Below are 18,129 nucleotides of genomic sequence, written 5' to 3' on the forward strand. Positions count from 1 at the left end.
TTTCATTTCAGCACTTCAACTACAGTTCCAAAAGATTAACATCAAATTTCAAATGACCCAATTACAGCTTTATCACATTTTATTCCTATTTCAAGATGCAAACTGGCTTTGTACGTCCATGCTGTGCTCTGTGTGCTCCTCCCATGCCATTCTGCACCATCACCAACCCAGGTGACAGCAAAGGGTCCCCTGCCCACGGCGTGCTCAGCGCTGCCCCATGTGAACTCAGCCATGGTGGGGATGGTCCATCACGCTTGGCACAGCACATGGCATGTGTGTGTGGGAGTGATGGACAACATCCTTGGTAGAGAGAAACAAAGAGAACCTGTGTGGTTAGAAAGAAAACCATGGTAGCAACAGCCATAGATCGCATGAGTGCCCTTGGATAAGGCATTCAGACTGGGCACTGGGCTGGTATGAAATGATGTCCTTCCGTCCATGGACGTGTAAGGATTTGCTCCACCTGGTAACTGACAGGGAAACCCCAACAGATTTCTTTATCAGCCAGGATTTTGCACTGTGGAGGAGCAGCGACAGCTCAGAATAAACACCCAGTGCCACCCAGTGCCACTGGCAGTGAGTTAGCAGTGGAGATTGCTGGTTGTTCTGCTGATGTAAAGTGCTCTTGTCTTCAGCCGATTCAGACATCTGCACATCAATGCACCCCGGCAGGAGGTGGGAACACGGTGAGGTTTAAGGTCCCTCCCAGTGCAAATCATTCTGGGATTCTGGGATTCTGTGGGAAATCATAAATTTCCTCTTTTTCTCCAGATACTCTTCTTGCCTTTTTACAAACACCACATGAAGTGCTAATATTCTTTCACTGCTTGTGACTTATCAACACAAAATTAGAGTTCTGCCCTGCTCTTCTCAAAGGGAAAACCTTACCTGACTGAACCCTTCCAGCCCATGCAGGATGTGCTCCATAAGACACTCCTTAAAAGCCCTCCACAAGACATCCTTCCTTTAAAAAATGGTTGTGGCATTTTCTGTGACATTTCTGTCCCACAGAAGCCCTGTGGCATGAGCAGGACCTGGAATGCCAGCAGGCCAGTGCCACTGAGCCTCCCCATCAGCATGGTTTGCAGTTCAAGCAATCAGTTCTGCTCTGAGAGGGATTTCAGAGTTCCAAGAATGCAAAGAAACACAAAATTCAGAAGGAACCATGCAAAGGCTGGCAGGTTGAGGCTGTGACTGCAGGCAGCCAGACAGGCTCTGCTCCCATTCACTGTGAGATTCCAGGTAAGTGCTCTTCAGAAACACCTCCTTGACACACGTTTTCCTTCCTCAAACCATTCACCAACTCTCACACCACAAAAAAGAAGAAATAATTATTCTGAAGAACATTTGTGAGAGCTTTGTATCTGAAAAACTTCCTTGCAACGAAGCATAAAACAACAGTTTTTCTTGTTCTAAATAAAAAGTCCCAAGCAACCAAAAAACCCCCAACTAAACAACAAAACATGCCCACCCTCCCTGCAGAAATCCTCCTGGGAAAAAGCTTAGGTCTGAGAACTTAAAAACATGAAATCTTGGCTCATTGTTGAACACTACAGGCAGCAGCAGCCCTGACTGCAAGTGACATGTTGAATGGATCGTCCCCTACAGCCTCTTGCTTTGGAAGCATGAGGAACAACCCCAGCTCCAGCTCATTCCAGCCCTTTGGGTATTTTTCGAGTAGGACTGTAACTGAATTCCAGCACCTACTTCAGTTCAGCAATTTTTAAATGGAAAAATTTAGCAGTATGGTAAAAAGGGACTTTAATGTATACTTTTAAATCTGAGGTAACTTAGGTAGCAGCCAACAGCAGCTGAGGGCAGCCCCAGATGGTGCCTGGCAGCAGAAGGCTCTGCCCAGCACCACCCTGGGTGCAGGACTGCTCCTCACACCATCTCCTCACTCACAGCGCACTTTTCCTGACCTGCTCCCCTCTCCATGCAGTCTGCAAACGCCACGAGTGAACCTGAAACATGAGCTCCCACATTTCAGTAACTCCCAGAGCATCCCACAGAGGCAGTGGGCTGTGTCCTGCCTGCAAAGCAATGTCCCCACATTCCCTGTGAGCTGCTCATGGGCAGCAGGAACAGTGCAGGAGGAGCACACAGCTGGTCACACCCAAACCCCCAGGGTACCTGGGATTTAAGGTGTTCCTCTGTGGGGCTGAGCAGGAATCACTGCTGTGCAGCCAGCCTCAGCACTCTGCCTTTTACAGGAGGTGTTTGGGCACAATTGTCCTGTTCTCTGGCCAATCTGGTGCAATGTCAAAAAGAGGGTAAAACTTGATAGAACTGGAAAATGCCACAGGCACTGACAGTGCTGCAGGAGAATGGTCCTTCAAAGCCTGGCGGGGCCCAGGAGCGGGGCTGGGGTGTCTCTGAAAGCATTTGCTCAGTTCCTAACAGTCCTGTGCAAGGCTGTGTCCAAAGAATAAAGGAAAAAAAATGCATCTGAGTCCTTGTGAGCCCTCTCCATCCATTTCCAGCAAAGTGTCCTGACACACTGTGCCTCTGCCTCTGTGCTCCAGTCTGTGATTTACAAGCAGCATCAGGAATAGTAACAGTTTCTCACCCACAGCTGCATTTCTCCCCTCTGGTATTGCTCATAGTCTCCTGCAGTTTCACTCCCACACCTTCCAGCAATGCTTGATTTCTAAGGACATTGCTGCATCCATGGGCAGACACCCATTCCTTCCACAGCACCTGGAGCTGGGGCTGTGCAGCAGTGCCAGCTGAGCACAGGGTGAGAGGCTGTGCTGGGGAGGCTGGGACTGAGGGCTGGGGAGCAGCGTGATGCTGCTGGGCTGGGAGTGCAGCCTGTGCAGGAGGGATGTGCTGCTGCTGGGCTGGAAGTGCAGCCTGTGCAGGAGGGATGTGCTGCTCTGGGCTGGAAGTGCAGCCTGTGCAGGAGGGATGTGCTGCCTGTGCTGAGGTGCAGCCTGTGCAGGAGGGATGTGCTGCCTGTGCTGGGAGTGCAGCCTGTGCAGGAGGGATGTGCTGCTCTGGGCTGAGGTGCAGCCTGTGCAGGAGGGATGTGCTGCTCTGGGCTGGGAGTGCAGCCTGTGCAGGAGGGATGTGCTGCTCTGGGCTGAGGTGCAGCCTGCTCCCATGAGTGCTGGAAGGACAGAGCTGTGGGCAGGCATCCCTCAGCAGGAGCTGCTGTGCAGCCACCGCAGGCGCCTTGTGATTCCACCGGGCTGAACTTTGTCACAGTCCCGTGCAATAGTCTAAAAATTTCTTAGACTAATAAACTAATAAACTAATAAACATTGGGACAAATCATAAGTGGATGTGTTGCCTTTCCCTCAAGAGCATCTGTGCTTTCATTTGGCCAATGTGTTTGTCCTGATGCAAGAGAGTTGGTGGATAAGAGTTCCAAATACTGCCAAGAACCACTTCGGCAGTAAAAGCTGTGAATTCATAGGATCTTCTCAGAACACATTCAAGTGTTTTAAGACCTCCTCAGCCATCTCAACAAGAGCAAACCCACCTCTTTTAGAACAAGCCCCACATTCACCTGTAAGGAAAGAGCATCCTCACCTTTTCCAACCCTCCACCCACCTTCTCACCTTCCAGTGGAAGTTTCATTGAGAGGCAATGCCAGAGCAGGAATTAGTCGAGTCTTTGGGATGATGAATCCCTTATCAGCAGCCAGCTGCAGAGCAGCACCTCAGTGCTCCAAGGCAGGAGCAGGGATGAGAGAAGAGGGTCAGAGGGGGCTCCTGCCCTCCCAGCCTCGGCACCTGGGCTCTCTTGTGGCTGCTGCTGGCACCTCTGTGACTCAGATTCCTGAAGTGACCATGGAACAAAACACTCAGCAGCCCCACGTGTTTGTCATTCTTTACTCAATGACTCCTCATTCAGGTATCAGGCGGACAGCTTTTTTTAAATTCTTTTTTTTCTTTCTTCAATTCCCTGGGAAACATTTCTGGGGTGTGAAGGAGCCCATATGCTGCTCACACGCTGTCCCCATGGCCTGTAAGGAGCTGAGGGTTCCAGAGGTCCTGCCTGCTCCTGGCCAATAAACTGCTCCTTCTGGCTAAATAAGAGTACACTAGATAGCCTCCAGATTCCTTAGTAACTGCTGCAATCAATGCGAGGGCATTTAGTGATCAGAATGGAGAGGAAACCCCAGGTGGACAGGACGGTGATCAGGAGACACTGTCCCTGTTAACAGCACTGCAAGTCCTTTTGCTTCCCCCGCCTGCCCCAAGCCAGGCCTTGCTGAGAGGCTCCATAAAGACATTAAATCTCACTTACAACCTGGCTGTGGGGACTGTGCTCCTGTACAATGATCCTGGGCTGTTCTGTGTGCTGCTGCTGCCACAAGGGACACAGCACATATGGCACAGGAACAGCATTCCAGCCAATTTCCACATTTCCATTCCCTTCCATTGAGATGCTAACAGCAATAATGGAGGTTTAATAAAAAATCACAGCTACTGATATCTAGCAGAAATATTTCACTTCTTTTTTTACTTGTTACATCCTTCCAGTCTGCCAGATGAGGCAATTGCTGCTTCTGAGAGTAAATGTACTGTGTATTTTGCAAAAAGAGGAAAACACTATGAAATCCACGAGCAATTCCATAAAAACAATAAGGCAGCTCTCACAAAGTTCCAGATTACTGGGTTGACAATTGCAAACAGGAAACTTAAAAATATCTTTGTTTCTGCAATTCTGGTTTATTTTTTTCCTGTCAAAATACACTATTGCTTAACTTTCTGCTTGTCTTGACTACTTGCTAAAACAAATGGATGAAGCACTAAAAATTGCTGAATATCCCAGGAGAAGTCTATCCTGGTTGGCTGGGAAGCACAATTACACCCAGGGAAACTCAGCACCCCCACTCCTGCTCTGCCTGCAGGCACAGGACTGAGCCCTCACCTGGAGGAGCAGCAGCCGTCAGGTTTGGGGATGTGCCTGAGAAGAAAAGAAGGAGCTCCTCCATGGGCTGCAGGCTGGGAGCCGTGCACAGGCTGTCAGCCTCTTCCAAAGGCCCAGGAGAGTGCAACAAGGAGGGACTTGCACATCCCTGCATGTCCTGGGCTGTGGTCCCAGGGCTGAAGAGCACCAAGCACCAGAACAAAGCAGGAGGTCGTGTGTGGGGGCCTGAATATATGTGTTGTTATGGAGAGAGTCCTTGTAAGATCTGTGGGTCCTAGTTACTCCAAACGAGCTACAGCTGTGAAGTCCTTAGCTCGTGAAGGTAACTGGAATAAATAGGGGTGGGTTGAGAGCCTAGGAGGAGCTCCAGAGAGGACACAAAGGACTGTGCTGCAGAGAAGAACAGCTTGGTACAGTGTGGGACTTGAGAAATATGGAATACAACAAGAACACAACAACTGGTGACCCTGGCGTGATGAAGAACATGCAGCCAAACGTTGAAAGAAGGTAGGAACCCCTTGACATCACAGAAGATAGGACAGCTGAGAGCTGTGGCAGCCAGAGAGCTGGGACTTTAGAATATCATATGGCCTTTGAATTAAGGAGCTGTAACAGCAGAAAGCTGTAAGAATATGGCCTTTAAGGAAAAGAGCCTTGGAACATCTAGGGATTTGTATGTGTTCAAGACAGCTGAGAGCTGTGGCAGCCTGAGAGCTGGGACTGTATGTATATTATAATTGTTAAAAGAAAAGGGGGGGAATGTGGGGCCTGAATATATGTATTGTTATGGAGAGAGTCCCTGTTAAGATCTATGTATTGTAAGATCTATGTATTAAATAAGTGGGTCCTTATGGAGAGAGTCCCTGTAAGATCTGTGTGTGGGTCCCAGTTACTCCAAACGAGCCACAGCTGCACAGTCCTTGGCTGGGCAGCAGCTGCAGCTCGTGAAGGTAACTGGAATAAACAGGGGTGGGTCGAGAGCCCAGGAGGAGCCCCTGAGAGGACACATGAAGAACTGTGCTGCAGAGAAGAACAGCTTGGTACAGTATGGCACTTGAGAAATATGGAATACAACACTCATGGAATGGTTTGGGTTGGAAAAGACCCTAAAATCATCAGGTGCAGCCATCCCCCCAGCACGGCCAAGTGCAGCACTAACATGCCGCAGTCTGAACTTCTCTTAAATCCATCCAGGGATGGTGACTCCACCACTGCCCTGGACAGCCTGTGCCAGGCATGAAAACCCCTTTGATGCAGAAATTTTCCCCAATATCCAACAGAAGCTTCCCCTGGCACAACTTGAAGCCATTTGCCTCAAGATGTTGCAGCCTGGTCACAGCACACTGCTGGAGACCATGGTCCCCAGGACAGCCCTGTCCCTTCTGGGGAGATGCTCAGCCTTCACACAGGGTGGGCACCAATACCCCAGGAAAAATCTTCATGAGAGACCTGGTGAGATTGGCCAAACACATTATTGCCATTATATTGTATACCAGAGGGACTTGGATGCAACAGCCAAGTAACATCTAAAAATAGCCATGCATAAAGTTGTAAAATGGACTGTGAACAGGCTATTTTTTTTCAGATAAAGGAATTACTGGAAAGGAATTACTATTGGTATCCATCAGCCAGTGTAAGATCTGATAATGCACACCCACGTTACAGAGTTATCAGTCACTGATAAGATGCATGACATGGTCACTATGAAAAACCCACGTGATTCCAAAGCATCAGCTCACCTGCAGCCCAAACAAGCCTCCAGCACTGCTTCAGAGCACCTTTATAGGACACCCCCAATGCCACAAACCATGTTTCAATAAAATATTTTCAGAACAGTAGACCCACAGGCTGCCATACGAGAGAGGGCTATGTGGGCAAGGAGAACACACTCCATTTTCAGTGTAAATACATTACACTGCTACTACAAAATTTGTATTGGTCAGAAGGAAGGAAATACATTAAGGTAATATTAAAGATGGTGGTCTCTGAGTTTTGGAAAGCCTTATAGTGATTGTATAACACTTTTTCTCTTCACTGGTATCTCCCCATATGTAGTTACATCCCTTTGATAATTTTTGTCAAGACATCTTTACCCATTTCCTTTATTATGGAGGTATTCAGCACTAAGGAAAAAGTTCACCTTTGCTTGCAGAACTCATTTCTCTGTTGTGACATGGCTGATAACGCTGCCATCCCACTGATACTGAGCTCAACAGGTACCCAGGTGCCCACAGGGCTGCTCACATAACAGAGCACCTGAAGGCTTGGGCTGCTGGACAGAACTCATTAAACCACAGCATTTTGTCCTTTTTTTTAAATTAAACATGAATTGTGATTAATATTTCTAACATTTTATCCTTCCAGAGGTAAAAGCTGGGTAAGAACTTCTAGAATTAGAAGAATCTTTATATACAAAAATCTTCTGTGATCTGTTCTGGCTCTGAGGTACCAGCAGGTTCATGCAGGCCTTTCCACACTACTGTCCACTCTTGGTATTACTTAGACTTGGATTTTCCAAAGCATTCTAGTACAGGCATTAGCATGGCTCGTTCATGATCCCTGTTGTGGGCAGGCCCCCAGAAAAACTGAGCCTGTCATTCACCCCAACTAACTCTTCAGGAAAAATTGAAATAACCTGAGATTTTTAGCTATTTGAAAGACTTACACACTTTGGTCCTATCTGAACTCAGCACATGAAAGGAAATCATTCTGGGCACAGCTTGATTACCCTCAGGGATTCCCTCTGCTGTGAGAAAACCAAAGCAAATAGCATTCTAGTTTTAGGATATCCTCATCTTCAAATTTTACCCAAATTTCCAAATTTGCCCATAGCTAGTGATAAGCCTGCGTAAAAGAGTGGAACTAGATGCTGCTGTGTAAAATCAGACCTGTTTTTGAAAGGGAAAATGCTGAATGCTCTGTTATGAGCATAAAATCTGCCCACACACCGAGTTCAGCCTTGCAGTGTAGCAGAGAAGAGCTTTTCTTAACCCAGCCACGTTCACTCTGTGTGCCAGGGCATCCTGAGTAACTCCCACCATCACTTTGGGCTGCTCTCACAACTGCACGAGCTGCTTTTGGGTAACTAAACCTTTAACTGAGTTATTGACCACTGCTAGGCCTGGAGCAAGAAGGTTCAAAGTTTAAATATACACAGGGTAATAAAATCCATACTTGTTATCTCATTTAGTGAGCGCGATCCCACCCTACAGCACCAGGTGTGGGTTATAAGAACAGGTAACAAAATACTGCAGAGAAAATGAATAATTTACCTTCCCTCACCTACAGCCGTAATGAGTAGCCCCGTACAGATTTCTAGTTGAACAAACCGGTACAAAAAGGCTTGCCTTGTCTCGGATACAGGGTTCTGTAACCTTGTAACGCAGTTTCCATTGCACATGAGGCACTTGGAGAGCTGTCACCATGCGCAGCTTTTCCCAGCCCCCAGAAGCTGCCCCCAGGGAGGGGGAATGGAGGGAGCCCCTGCACAGGCTCAGGAGTGTGGACAGCACGGACAACCAGCAGCATCACCTGTGCAGCACCTGTGCAGCATCACCTGTGCAGCACCTGTGCAGCATCTCCTGCAGCAGCATCTCCTGCAGCAGCATCACCTGTGCAGCACCTGTGCAGCATCTCCTGCAGCAGCATCTCCTGCAGCAGCATCACCTGCAGCAGCACACTTGCAGAACAACCTGCAGACCTGCAGCAGCACACCTGTGCAGCATCGCCTGTGCAGCATCACCTGCAGCAGCATCACCTGCAGCAGCACACCTGTGCAGCACCACCTGCAGCACATCACCTGCAGCAGCAGCACACCTGCAAGCTGAGGAGAAGGCAGAGCTCCCCCCAGCACACCGCTGAGCGCCCCTGTCCCACACCCCCTGTGCCCCAGCAGCTGCCCGGGGACCCTGTGGCACAGCTGGCATCAGTCCCTGCATCCAGCCAGGCCGACCCTTGAGGCAGCAGTGACCCGTGGCAGTGCTCAATGTCAGCTTCCTCACACATCAGGACCTCTCCCTCTTCCTCCTCCTTCCCTGGCCCTCACAGAGCCAGTTCCCATGCCAACCAGTGGGCACCCTGGCTGTCCCTGCTGCCTCAGAACTGCTGCCAGGCAGAACAACACCAGGACCCCTGCTCAGGATGGGACCCAAGGGGACAGGAGCCAGCAGAGGCGATGGAGGGGCCAGGACATCCCAGAGCACCAGCCTGGCTGCTCAGAGCCGAGCACTGAGGCGTGTGAGACCTCCCCAGCCCAAACAGAGAACACCTGACCCGCACACGGACAGGGGACAAACAGCCCTGTGCCCACTGTGGCATCTCTGTCCTTTGCCTCTAAGATCATCTCTGGCCTTGCCAGACAGTGGGAGCAGCTCAGGCAAACAGAGAGAAGAGGAATCATCGCACCTCAGCTCCACAAGAAGTCACAGGGCTCTGTGAACACACCAGCAGCTCCAGGGCTCAGCACACTTCAGCAGTGTCCGAGAGCCCCCAGCGCATTTGTCCCAGAAGGGGAGAGGGCTCCATTGCCCTGTGCCCAACTTCTAAACTACATCACACAAGCTTAACACACTTTAGGTACTTTAAAATATCAATTTGCCACCAGAACTGCTGAAGTTGCCACAGAGACGTTGCCCAGCCTTAGATGAAAGGGAGACTGCGACTGCTGCAGGGATAACCCATGAAAAATATTTATTTTAGATATTTGGGAACTCATGTCAGAAGGGAAACATTAAAACACCTGATCTGCTTCTACAAAACCCAACCAGAAATGACACCTTTTTTTTCTGAATTGCACACTGTACATCATGTTAAAAAGAAACAGAAGTGTGATTAAAACACCAGGCAATCCTCCCGAGCACGGCGCGGCTGGGCACACTGGCTCATGTTTGGTTGCCGAACCTATGTAACATTGTATTTTTTGTTGCAGTACTATATAACATTGAATATTTTTGTTGCAGTTTTGTGTAAATGTTAACATCAGTGCTTTGAGTGTCTGGGACAGACGCGATTTAATACAATTAAATCCTGATTTTTTTTCTATTTATTTACTTATACATTACAAAAAAAAAAAGCAAACAGTGTCATGGATAAACTGCTTGCTCCTAATACTCCATGAAACTCTCTGATACAATTATCTCAGGCTTTGACACTTTGAGAAGTAAACTCAGTTTTCTTTCTCTAAAAATCAATCTCTGGGCACTACTATAAACGAAGAAAAAAGAGTACAACACCCCCCCCCAGCCCCAGCAGCACTACAAATCATTTCCGTCCCTTATGCCACAAAATTAAACACCTTTCCTCTCGCTGCTGACCCTGAGCTGCCCACAACAAGATAATTTGGTTGATCAGCTACAAGCAAGGTCTCTTTGCCAGTTTCAATGGAAATTCACCACCCTGTGCAGGCAGCTTACCTCCTGCCGCTGTTTACTCTTCAGCAATTCACTCTGCCATTACTTTGCCTGAAAATCGTAATATTTTCATGTCTTTAAAGTGTCTAAGTTTCAGGTGCACATGCTTGAGGCTTCTCTCCAGCCTCACCTCAGCGTCTGTGCCCGATGGCACGGGCCAGCGCGATTCCTGCGAGCTCCTGTCCCGGAGCCCCGTGCGGAGCACCCTTCCGCCAGCACCGCCACTGTCTATTTCTGTGTTTCCCTTCCTGCTTCTACACAGCTCCTACTGTAAAGGGTAGAACATCATTCCTAATGTCACAGCCAAGCGTCTGGAGTCCTTTATTCTGCGCACGGCGGATCCGCGGGTGCCCCGGTGCCCGCTCGGGCAGAGCCGCTCGCCGCCGCCTCGTCCGCCAGCTGTGCGGGGACTCTGCTGGCCATGAAAGAGCACAGCCCAACCTGACCGGACCCCTGGCGTAAAAAGCGCTCATCCAGGTGATTTACCTGATTTTAATCGCACTTTTTACACTTCAATCATTCCTGGGGAATCGCTGCCATGCCGCTGACACTCCATCCTCCTCCTCCTTCACATCCGAAGGGAGCGAGGGGTCCTGTCGGGGGGCTGTCCCCGCGTGTACCCCCTTTAGCCCAGTGACCCCTCCGCCGGCACGGCTGCCCGGGCGGCGCGGTGGCTCTTGAGGCTCTCGGTGCCCCCGGAGTCGCCGCCCTCGCCCTCATCACACCAGGCGCCACCGAAGTTCCGCCGCCCGCCGCAACTCCGCCGCGGCCGCCCATTGTCTGCGCGCCGGGAGGCGCTTTGGGGAGAAACGAGCCGAAAAGCCGAGTCCTGCGCCCCGCCCGGCCTGCCCGCCGCTCCCCTGCCCGCGGCCCCGCCACGGCAGGCCCCGGCTCGGGGCAGGGCCGGGGGTGCGCGGGGGTCCCCGGGGGCGGGGGCGCTGCCCGGCGGGGCCGCGGGGCGGGCGCTGCGCCAGCGAGGGCTCCCCCGCCCGCTCCCGCCGCCCCGCCCGGCCCCGGCGCCCAGGGGCTGCTGCCAGGGCGGCGCTCCCCGCGGCCCCCGGCCCTCCCCGGCACCGGGGAACCCCGCGGGAGCCGCGGTGCCCGAGCCCTGCCCGGGCGGGAGGCCGAGGCGCGGGGGCCGAGCCCGCTGACAGCGCGGCCGAGCCCCGCAGCCGCCGCGGCCCCTCGCTCCCCGCCCCGGGCCCGGCTCCGGGAGGGACGCGGCGCGGAGCCGCGGGCGGGCGGCGCAGGGCGGCCCCATCCCCTCCCCGGGCGCGCACAATGGCCCCCGCCAGCCCGGGGCTCCGGTGTCACCCCGGGGGGAGCAGCTTTGTGTCGGGAATCCGGCCCCGAGCCCACAAAACACACAAAACCAGCGCGCGGGGAGCGCGGGAGCGGCGCCGGGAAGCGCGGCTCCTCCTTCCCCGCTCCGGGAAGGCCTGCGGGAGGGAGCGCGGCGGCGGGAGCACCGGGGGCGGCTGGGCCGGGGCCGGCCTCGGGGTGCCGGGCGCGGTGCGTTACCTGCCGTGGAACCAGTCCTTGCAGGCGTCGCACTCGATCATGAAGCGGGTCACGTCGTAGGGCAGCCGGCAGATGCAATAGACGGGCACCGTCGCCATGTTCGCGCCGACCGCGCCGATCCGCTCCGCTCGCGGCCGCCCGCCCGCCCGCCCGCCCGGCCGAGCGGAGCGGAGCGCGGCGGGGCCGAGGCGCCGAGGGGGGCGGCACGGGGGAGGAAGGGGAGAGCGGAAAAACAGAAATAATGCAAAATAATAAAAAACGCTATAAAACCGCGACAGCGGATTTAGGGCTCCAGAGGGGCGGGCGAGCGGTGCCGGAGGACAGGGAAGCGCTGCCCGGAGCCGGGGGCCATGGCCAGGTCCCGCCGCCCGCCGGCGCCGCGGGCCGGGGCTCTCTGTTGTTGTTGTTGTTGTTGTCCCTCCAGGATGGTGATTCCCGGTGCTCGGCGATCGCGGCGGTGCCCCCTGGTGACAGCCCGGCGCGGCCTCCCCGGCGGGCCCGGCCTTGCGTCAGCCCGGAGGGAGCGGGGCCGGGCCGGGCGGAGCGGAGCGCGGCGGAGCGGGGCTCCCCGGTCGGGGCCGGGGCGCGGCGGGGGCTCGGCGGAACGCGCGTGTTTTTGTTAACCCCCGCCTGCCGGGAGGGAGCTGCCCCCAGCCGGGGGGGGCCTGGGGGGCGGTGCGGGGCCACCGGGAGCGGGGAGCGCTCGGGGGCTGTGCCGAGGGGGGGACCCCGCTCGGGCCGCCGGGGTGTCTGTCTGCCACAGCGGGCAGAGCCCAGCGAGGAGCGGGGCGCTCCGGGCCGCCCCAAGGGCGAGGGAGCCCCGAGAAGTGGCCGCAAGTGCGGAGAGAGCCGCGGGAGCAACGCCCGGCTGGGTGTGCGGAGGGGCGGCCAGACACACAGCGCGCCCGGTCCGCATCTAAAGCACCCAAAAGAACGAGCTTCTTTCTCTTCAGTAACATGATCTTAGTGGGGCTTTAACCACCTGGGGGTTTACTGAGGGGTGGAACGAGGTGATCTTAAAGGTCGCCTCCAGCTCAAAGCACCCTGTGAATTCTATGAAATTTGTATAATTTCTGCTTTTAAAGTCACCACCTCTGCTCACAGCAGCCCTTTCCCTGCTGTGACTCCCAGGGGATGGTAATGAACACCTTGTGCCCACCAAGAACCAGATCACAGCAGCATGTGGGCTGTGGGGGCACACTGAGGCCCCGAATGACCATGAACCCCAGCACTGCACAGCCCCAGGGACCTCCTCCCGTGCAGAGGCCAAAGAGGAACACACAAAGAGTGTGAGCTGGGGCTGAGGATGCCGAACCTTGCTGCTCTGCCATGCCAACGCTCTGACAGGGGTTAAACAAACAGGCCGGGGGCTTTTGGAATAACTTCTCTTCCCAGAGTGTTCAAAGGCCAGTGTCACTTTTCCCTGAGGAGCAAGATCTTCCTACAGAGTGCTCACAAAGGGCCTTCCAGCCAAGGTGGGATTTTAACTCTCTTACAGTGGATTCAGCATTTTGAATCCATTACATTTGGTGGTGTGGCAGGGCATTTGTCTTTGAGCAAAAAACTAAAACTGACATATCTCAGACTTTCTTCATCTCTCTACAAAAACCCTCAGAATCACCTGTGGAGGAAAAGAGTGATTCATGAAACCAAAAAACTTCAGTTTCAAGTTTGTCTGCAGAGAGGCAGCTGTTGTTGAATGGCTGAAGAGGGGCTGTCAGGCCATTGCCCGTGCCCACTGCAGGCATATGCCACGGGCAGGACTGTCACACACAGGGCTGTGTGTGACTGCCACACTTAGCCCTGCCACAGGTGGCCTCTGACACAGGTGGAAGTGCAGTGACACAGTGGGAGGCCCCAGGCGTGCATCCTACAGTGTCACTTGGTGCTTTTGAGTGTCTCAAAGTGTACCAAGGGACCTGTTTCCTTCATCACCATGCACCATGTAAGAACCTGCCCCCTAAACCCACCCCTCTTTTAAGTTTAAATCTATTGGTCATGGCTTTAATGGTCCAGAAAGTAGAAGATCAAGTCCTGGGAGTACAGCAGGATGGCTTGGGAGCCATCACAGAGCTTCAGACACCTTTACACTGACCCTCAATGCCAAGGACATCTCCCCAAACCACTCAGGGTGTAAACGAGCCTTAGAGACTGGCATGTCCTTTGGTACAGGATGGGCTTTGTGCCTCTGCACACCCCGCACAGCAGCAGCTGCAGCCTGAGGGGCCTCCCTCCCTTCCTGGAATCAGTGTTGTCACGTTACAGAGCATGGAAGCACAGGGCAGATCCATGATCTTTGAGGCCTCTTCCAAACGAAATGACTATTCCCTGAAGCAGCTCCTCCACACCACTTTCTGTGCCCATGTTCCCCCTCTCAGCTGTTTATGGGCTTTGCTCACCCAGCCCATATCAGCTGTGAAGAATTTTTCTCATTCATTTTCCTTAGTCCCACGAGCATCTCCATGCAAACAGCTTTATTTCCAAGGCACCACCCGAATTCCAGTGTTATCGTGTCCCAGCTGCTGCAGTGGGTGAGCCAAACCCCTGGATGCCCGGGGGGTTTGGTGCTCCCTACAGAGGGCAGCAGGGCCATGCCTGAGTGCAGCCAGGTGCTCCTAGGGGCTGGAATCACATCCAGCTCTCCATTGTCCATTGCTGGCCCTCAGGTGATGCCATGCCTAGCAGCAGAGTGGTGTGTCTGTGGTTTTACTCCTGTTTTTATAGTGCCCATGTTTTTGTGGATACTGCCAAGTGCCACAGTCAGTTGGGCCATGTGTAATTGTGCTGGAGGATGCTGGAGCTGACACTGCATGGAAATGCAGAAGCTCTGTTCTGGCAGCTCAGGCATCTTACTAATTGTTTTAACAGGGATTAGTGAATTAAGAGACTTACGGGTGCTGTTGTCCCACTGTCCTGAGCTCTGCATGAGCATTTCAACCCAGAGGGTGCCTAGCTGCCCTTGGGAGGGAGGGTGAGCCATGGAGCTGTACCCAGGTGCCTCAAACACCATTTGATCAGAGTTCACTGTTTGAAATCTTGAAGTGCATTTTAATATGTATTTTTAAACTGACTGGAAAAAAGTGGCACAGGACCAAACAGAGGGCAGTGACCCTCACAGTGTTGCTGTGCAGGGCCATGAGCATTCTCCAGCCCAAAACTCCACAAAAGAGGGAGACACACAAGTCCATCACTGCCTCAGGCTGATCCCCACTTATTTCATCTCTCGCTAGGGATCAGGACACTTCCTGAGGCATCAGAACGTTCATGTTTCCCAAATTCAAAGCACCCAGGAATTTCCCAGGTAAAAGAGACTTTCAAGTGTTTAGAACCTTTTCTATTTGCTCAGAGCTGTTAAGAACAAGAAACTGGAGTAAGATAACAGAGAAATAAATCACTGTTAGATGAGTCCTCTTATCCCATCCCATCCCATCCCATCCCATCCCATCCCATCCCATCCCATCCCATCCCATCCCATCCCATCCCATCCCATCCCATCCCATCCCATGCAGTCCATTCTTTCAGATCTTTCTGGAAATGGTTCAGAGGGTTTTGAGGGACATGGGTGGTTTTGATCACTTCCTACAGCCAATGCTCACTCCTCAGCCTCGGTCCTGTGCCTGCACTGGACTGCGTTGTGCTTATCTCCAGGGACTGGAACAAGGATGTTTGTCTCAGGAATGCGCTGCCCTCCCTCTGCATCACCCCTTCTCCAGACACATCTTGTTCTTTTCCAATGGGGTGTTATTACCAACAATCCTTGGTTGGCTCCACAGCTATTCCAGCTATCAGTGCTTGAGACACACGCATTACTAGCCCGTTATCTTCTGGGATGCTACACTTCATCCCATCTCTGTCCAATGGGTGAGACCCGCCTGTACTTGGTGGGTCAGTGCGACCAGGCTGGATTCACTTCAACGGCTTTGGGCGCGATCTGAAGGATCACACAGACTCTCACCGCCGCTGGTACCGCCATCTGCCGTGGGGCTGGATCTGCTGTGGGGCTGGGTCACTGCTATGGGGCTGGGTCACTGCTATGGGGCTGGATCACTGCGGGGTTGGATCAGTGTGGGGCTGGATCACTGCTATGGGGCTGGATCAGTGCGGGGCTGGATCAGTGCGGGGCTGGATCAGTGCGGGGCTGGATCAGTGTGGGGCTGGATCAGTGTGGGGCTGGATCAGTGCAGGGCTGGATCACCGCGGGGCTGGATCACTGTGGGGCTGGATCACCGCGGGGTTGGATCACTGCGGGGCTGGATCAGTGCGGGGCTGGATCAGTGCGGGGCTGGATCACGGTGCTCCTGGGCACCGGCAGCACTGAAAGACGTGCATGGCCTCATCCTCATCTCGTCCCAGCGCAGGAGCGATGGCTGCACGGCCCATTCCCCATTCCCCATTCCCCATCCCCATTCCCCATCCCCATTCCCATTCCCCATTCCCCATTTCTCATTCCCCATTCCCCATTCCCATCCCCATTCCCCATTTCCCCTGCTGGCTGCACCAGGCACGGGGGCTCCGTCCGGCGGTCCCCAGAGCCGCTCAATGAGAGGGAGAGCGGCTCCAGCCGCGGGCAGGGCTTGTCCCAGCTCCCGTAACCCCGCACCCCTCGGCGGCTCGGACCGGGAACAGCCCGGGCGGCAGCGGCGCTCCCCGGGCCCGCCCCCGCCGGCCCGGGCAGGAAGAGGCGGAGCGGCCATGGCGGCGGCGATGGCGGCGGCGATAGCGATGGCGGCGGCGATAGCGATGGCGGTGGCGGTGGCGGTGGCCGTGACGGTGGCGATAGCCATGGCCGTGGCGGTGGCGATAGCCATGGCCGTGGCGGTGGCAGTGGCCGTGGCGATAGCCATGGCGATGGCCGTGGCAGTGGCGGTGACGAGGCCTTCCTGGCCCGGGGCCGCCCTGCTGCCCTCCCCGCTGCCCGGACACGCCTCGCAGGCGGGAGCCCGGAACAAAAGTGGGCCGGGACGCTGCGTTAGGAATGCCCCGAGCCGAGCCCTTCCCCGCTGCCCTGCCCTGCCCTGCCCTGCGGGGACCGGGGCAGGCCGGGGGACAGCCCGCACTGCCGGGGACCGGCTGCGGCACACGCCGAGCATCGCCGCTCGTTAACACAGACGGGTTGTGAGGGAAGAGCCCCGGTGCTGTCGCTGATGGCACAGAACGGACAGTGGCCCCACTTCCCACCCAAAGAGTGGATTCTCCCAGTTACACTCTTGTGTTGGAGCTGGCTAATGAGATACTGGTCACACCGGGGCTTTCCTTACCGAGAAGGTGGTCAGACCCTGAATTATGGTCCTGCAGAATGGGTCAGTGTCCCAAATTGTCAGTGTTCAAGGGGCAGTTGGATTATGTCCTTAAAAATTGGCTTAAATTTTTGATCAGCCTTGAAGGGATCATGCAGTTCGACTCAATGATCCTTGTGGATCACTTTCAACTGAAATATCCCATATTCTATTCTAATTCTATTCTATTTCTATTCATAAATTCAGGTGTCAAAGATGTTTTTCAGGAGCAAGCCCAGGCAGTGGCCAGTCATTCCATGGGCTCACCGATGCTGGAGTCAGTTCAGCTCTCTGTGAGAGGACTGCGGCAGTGCTAAATGCATCTGTCCTGCAGGAGCTGCCCGGGACAGCGGGCAGGAGCGCCGTGCTGGTCCCGAGGGCTGCGGGGTCACAGAACATCGCTGGGCACTCACAGCCCAGCCCGTTCCCAGGGCACCCACACCGGGACTGGCACTGCCACACACACCACGGCCATGCACCTTGGCTTTGCTGGTGCTGGCTATTCCATGCCAGCTCCCAGTCTGGACTTGAAAAGGAAACCTGCTGGGCAATGGGACAGGGCTTGTCCTGCAGCTGCACGAGAACCAGAAGTGGGAATGCTGTCAGAGCAGAGAAGGGCTGGCAGGGGGCGAGCCACACTGCACGGAGCAGGGAGGGCAGGGATGCCACCCCTCCGGCTGCTGCAGGGGGATCTGTCTCGGGAAGGAGAGACTGACTGCTGTCCCTTGTGGAAAACACAGCTGTGCTTCGGGGCAGCGCAGGGGGAGCTGTGCCCACTGCTCACCCCAGGCTGTGTGTAGCTAACACAGCGAGCAGACAGGCACGGCAGGGGAGAAAGCCCCTCAGCTTACAAAAGGTGTAGATCTGCAGCTCCTCGTGTTCTGTCACTTGGATGTTGTGTAACAGACTCATTAGATCCCAGCTCTGTAGAGGCATTGCCCACCACTCTCTCACTGCCCACCCCCAACAACCTCTGTGAGCACCTGCCGTTCTTTTTCTTTAAACAACTGCCCCATTATTTCTGGTTCATTTGCATCTCT

General features: G+C 54.1%; 1 protein-coding gene across 2 annotated transcripts in view; it reads right to left on the bottom strand.

Moving 5' to 3' along the window:
• Positions 1-12,235, bottom strand: part of PHF2 (PHD finger protein 2) — a 54,659-nt gene extending 42,424 nt beyond the window's left edge. For both annotated transcript variants that reach the window (XM_059480398.1, XM_059480397.1), the window contains exon 1: positions 11,814-12,235. In XM_059480398.1, the coding sequence (XP_059336381.1) occupies positions 11,814-11,911 (98 nt within the window). In that variant the 5' untranslated portion in view covers positions 11,912-12,235. The remainder of the gene's footprint in view (positions 1-11,813) is intronic.
• Between the last annotated feature and the right edge of the window lie 5,894 nt (positions 12,236-18,129).

This window comes from Ammospiza nelsoni, chromosome 11 (assembly GCF_027579445.1).
Source record: "Ammospiza nelsoni isolate bAmmNel1 chromosome 11, bAmmNel1.pri, whole genome shotgun sequence".
NCBI lineage: Eukaryota > Metazoa > Chordata > Aves > Passeriformes > Passerellidae > Ammospiza > Ammospiza nelsoni.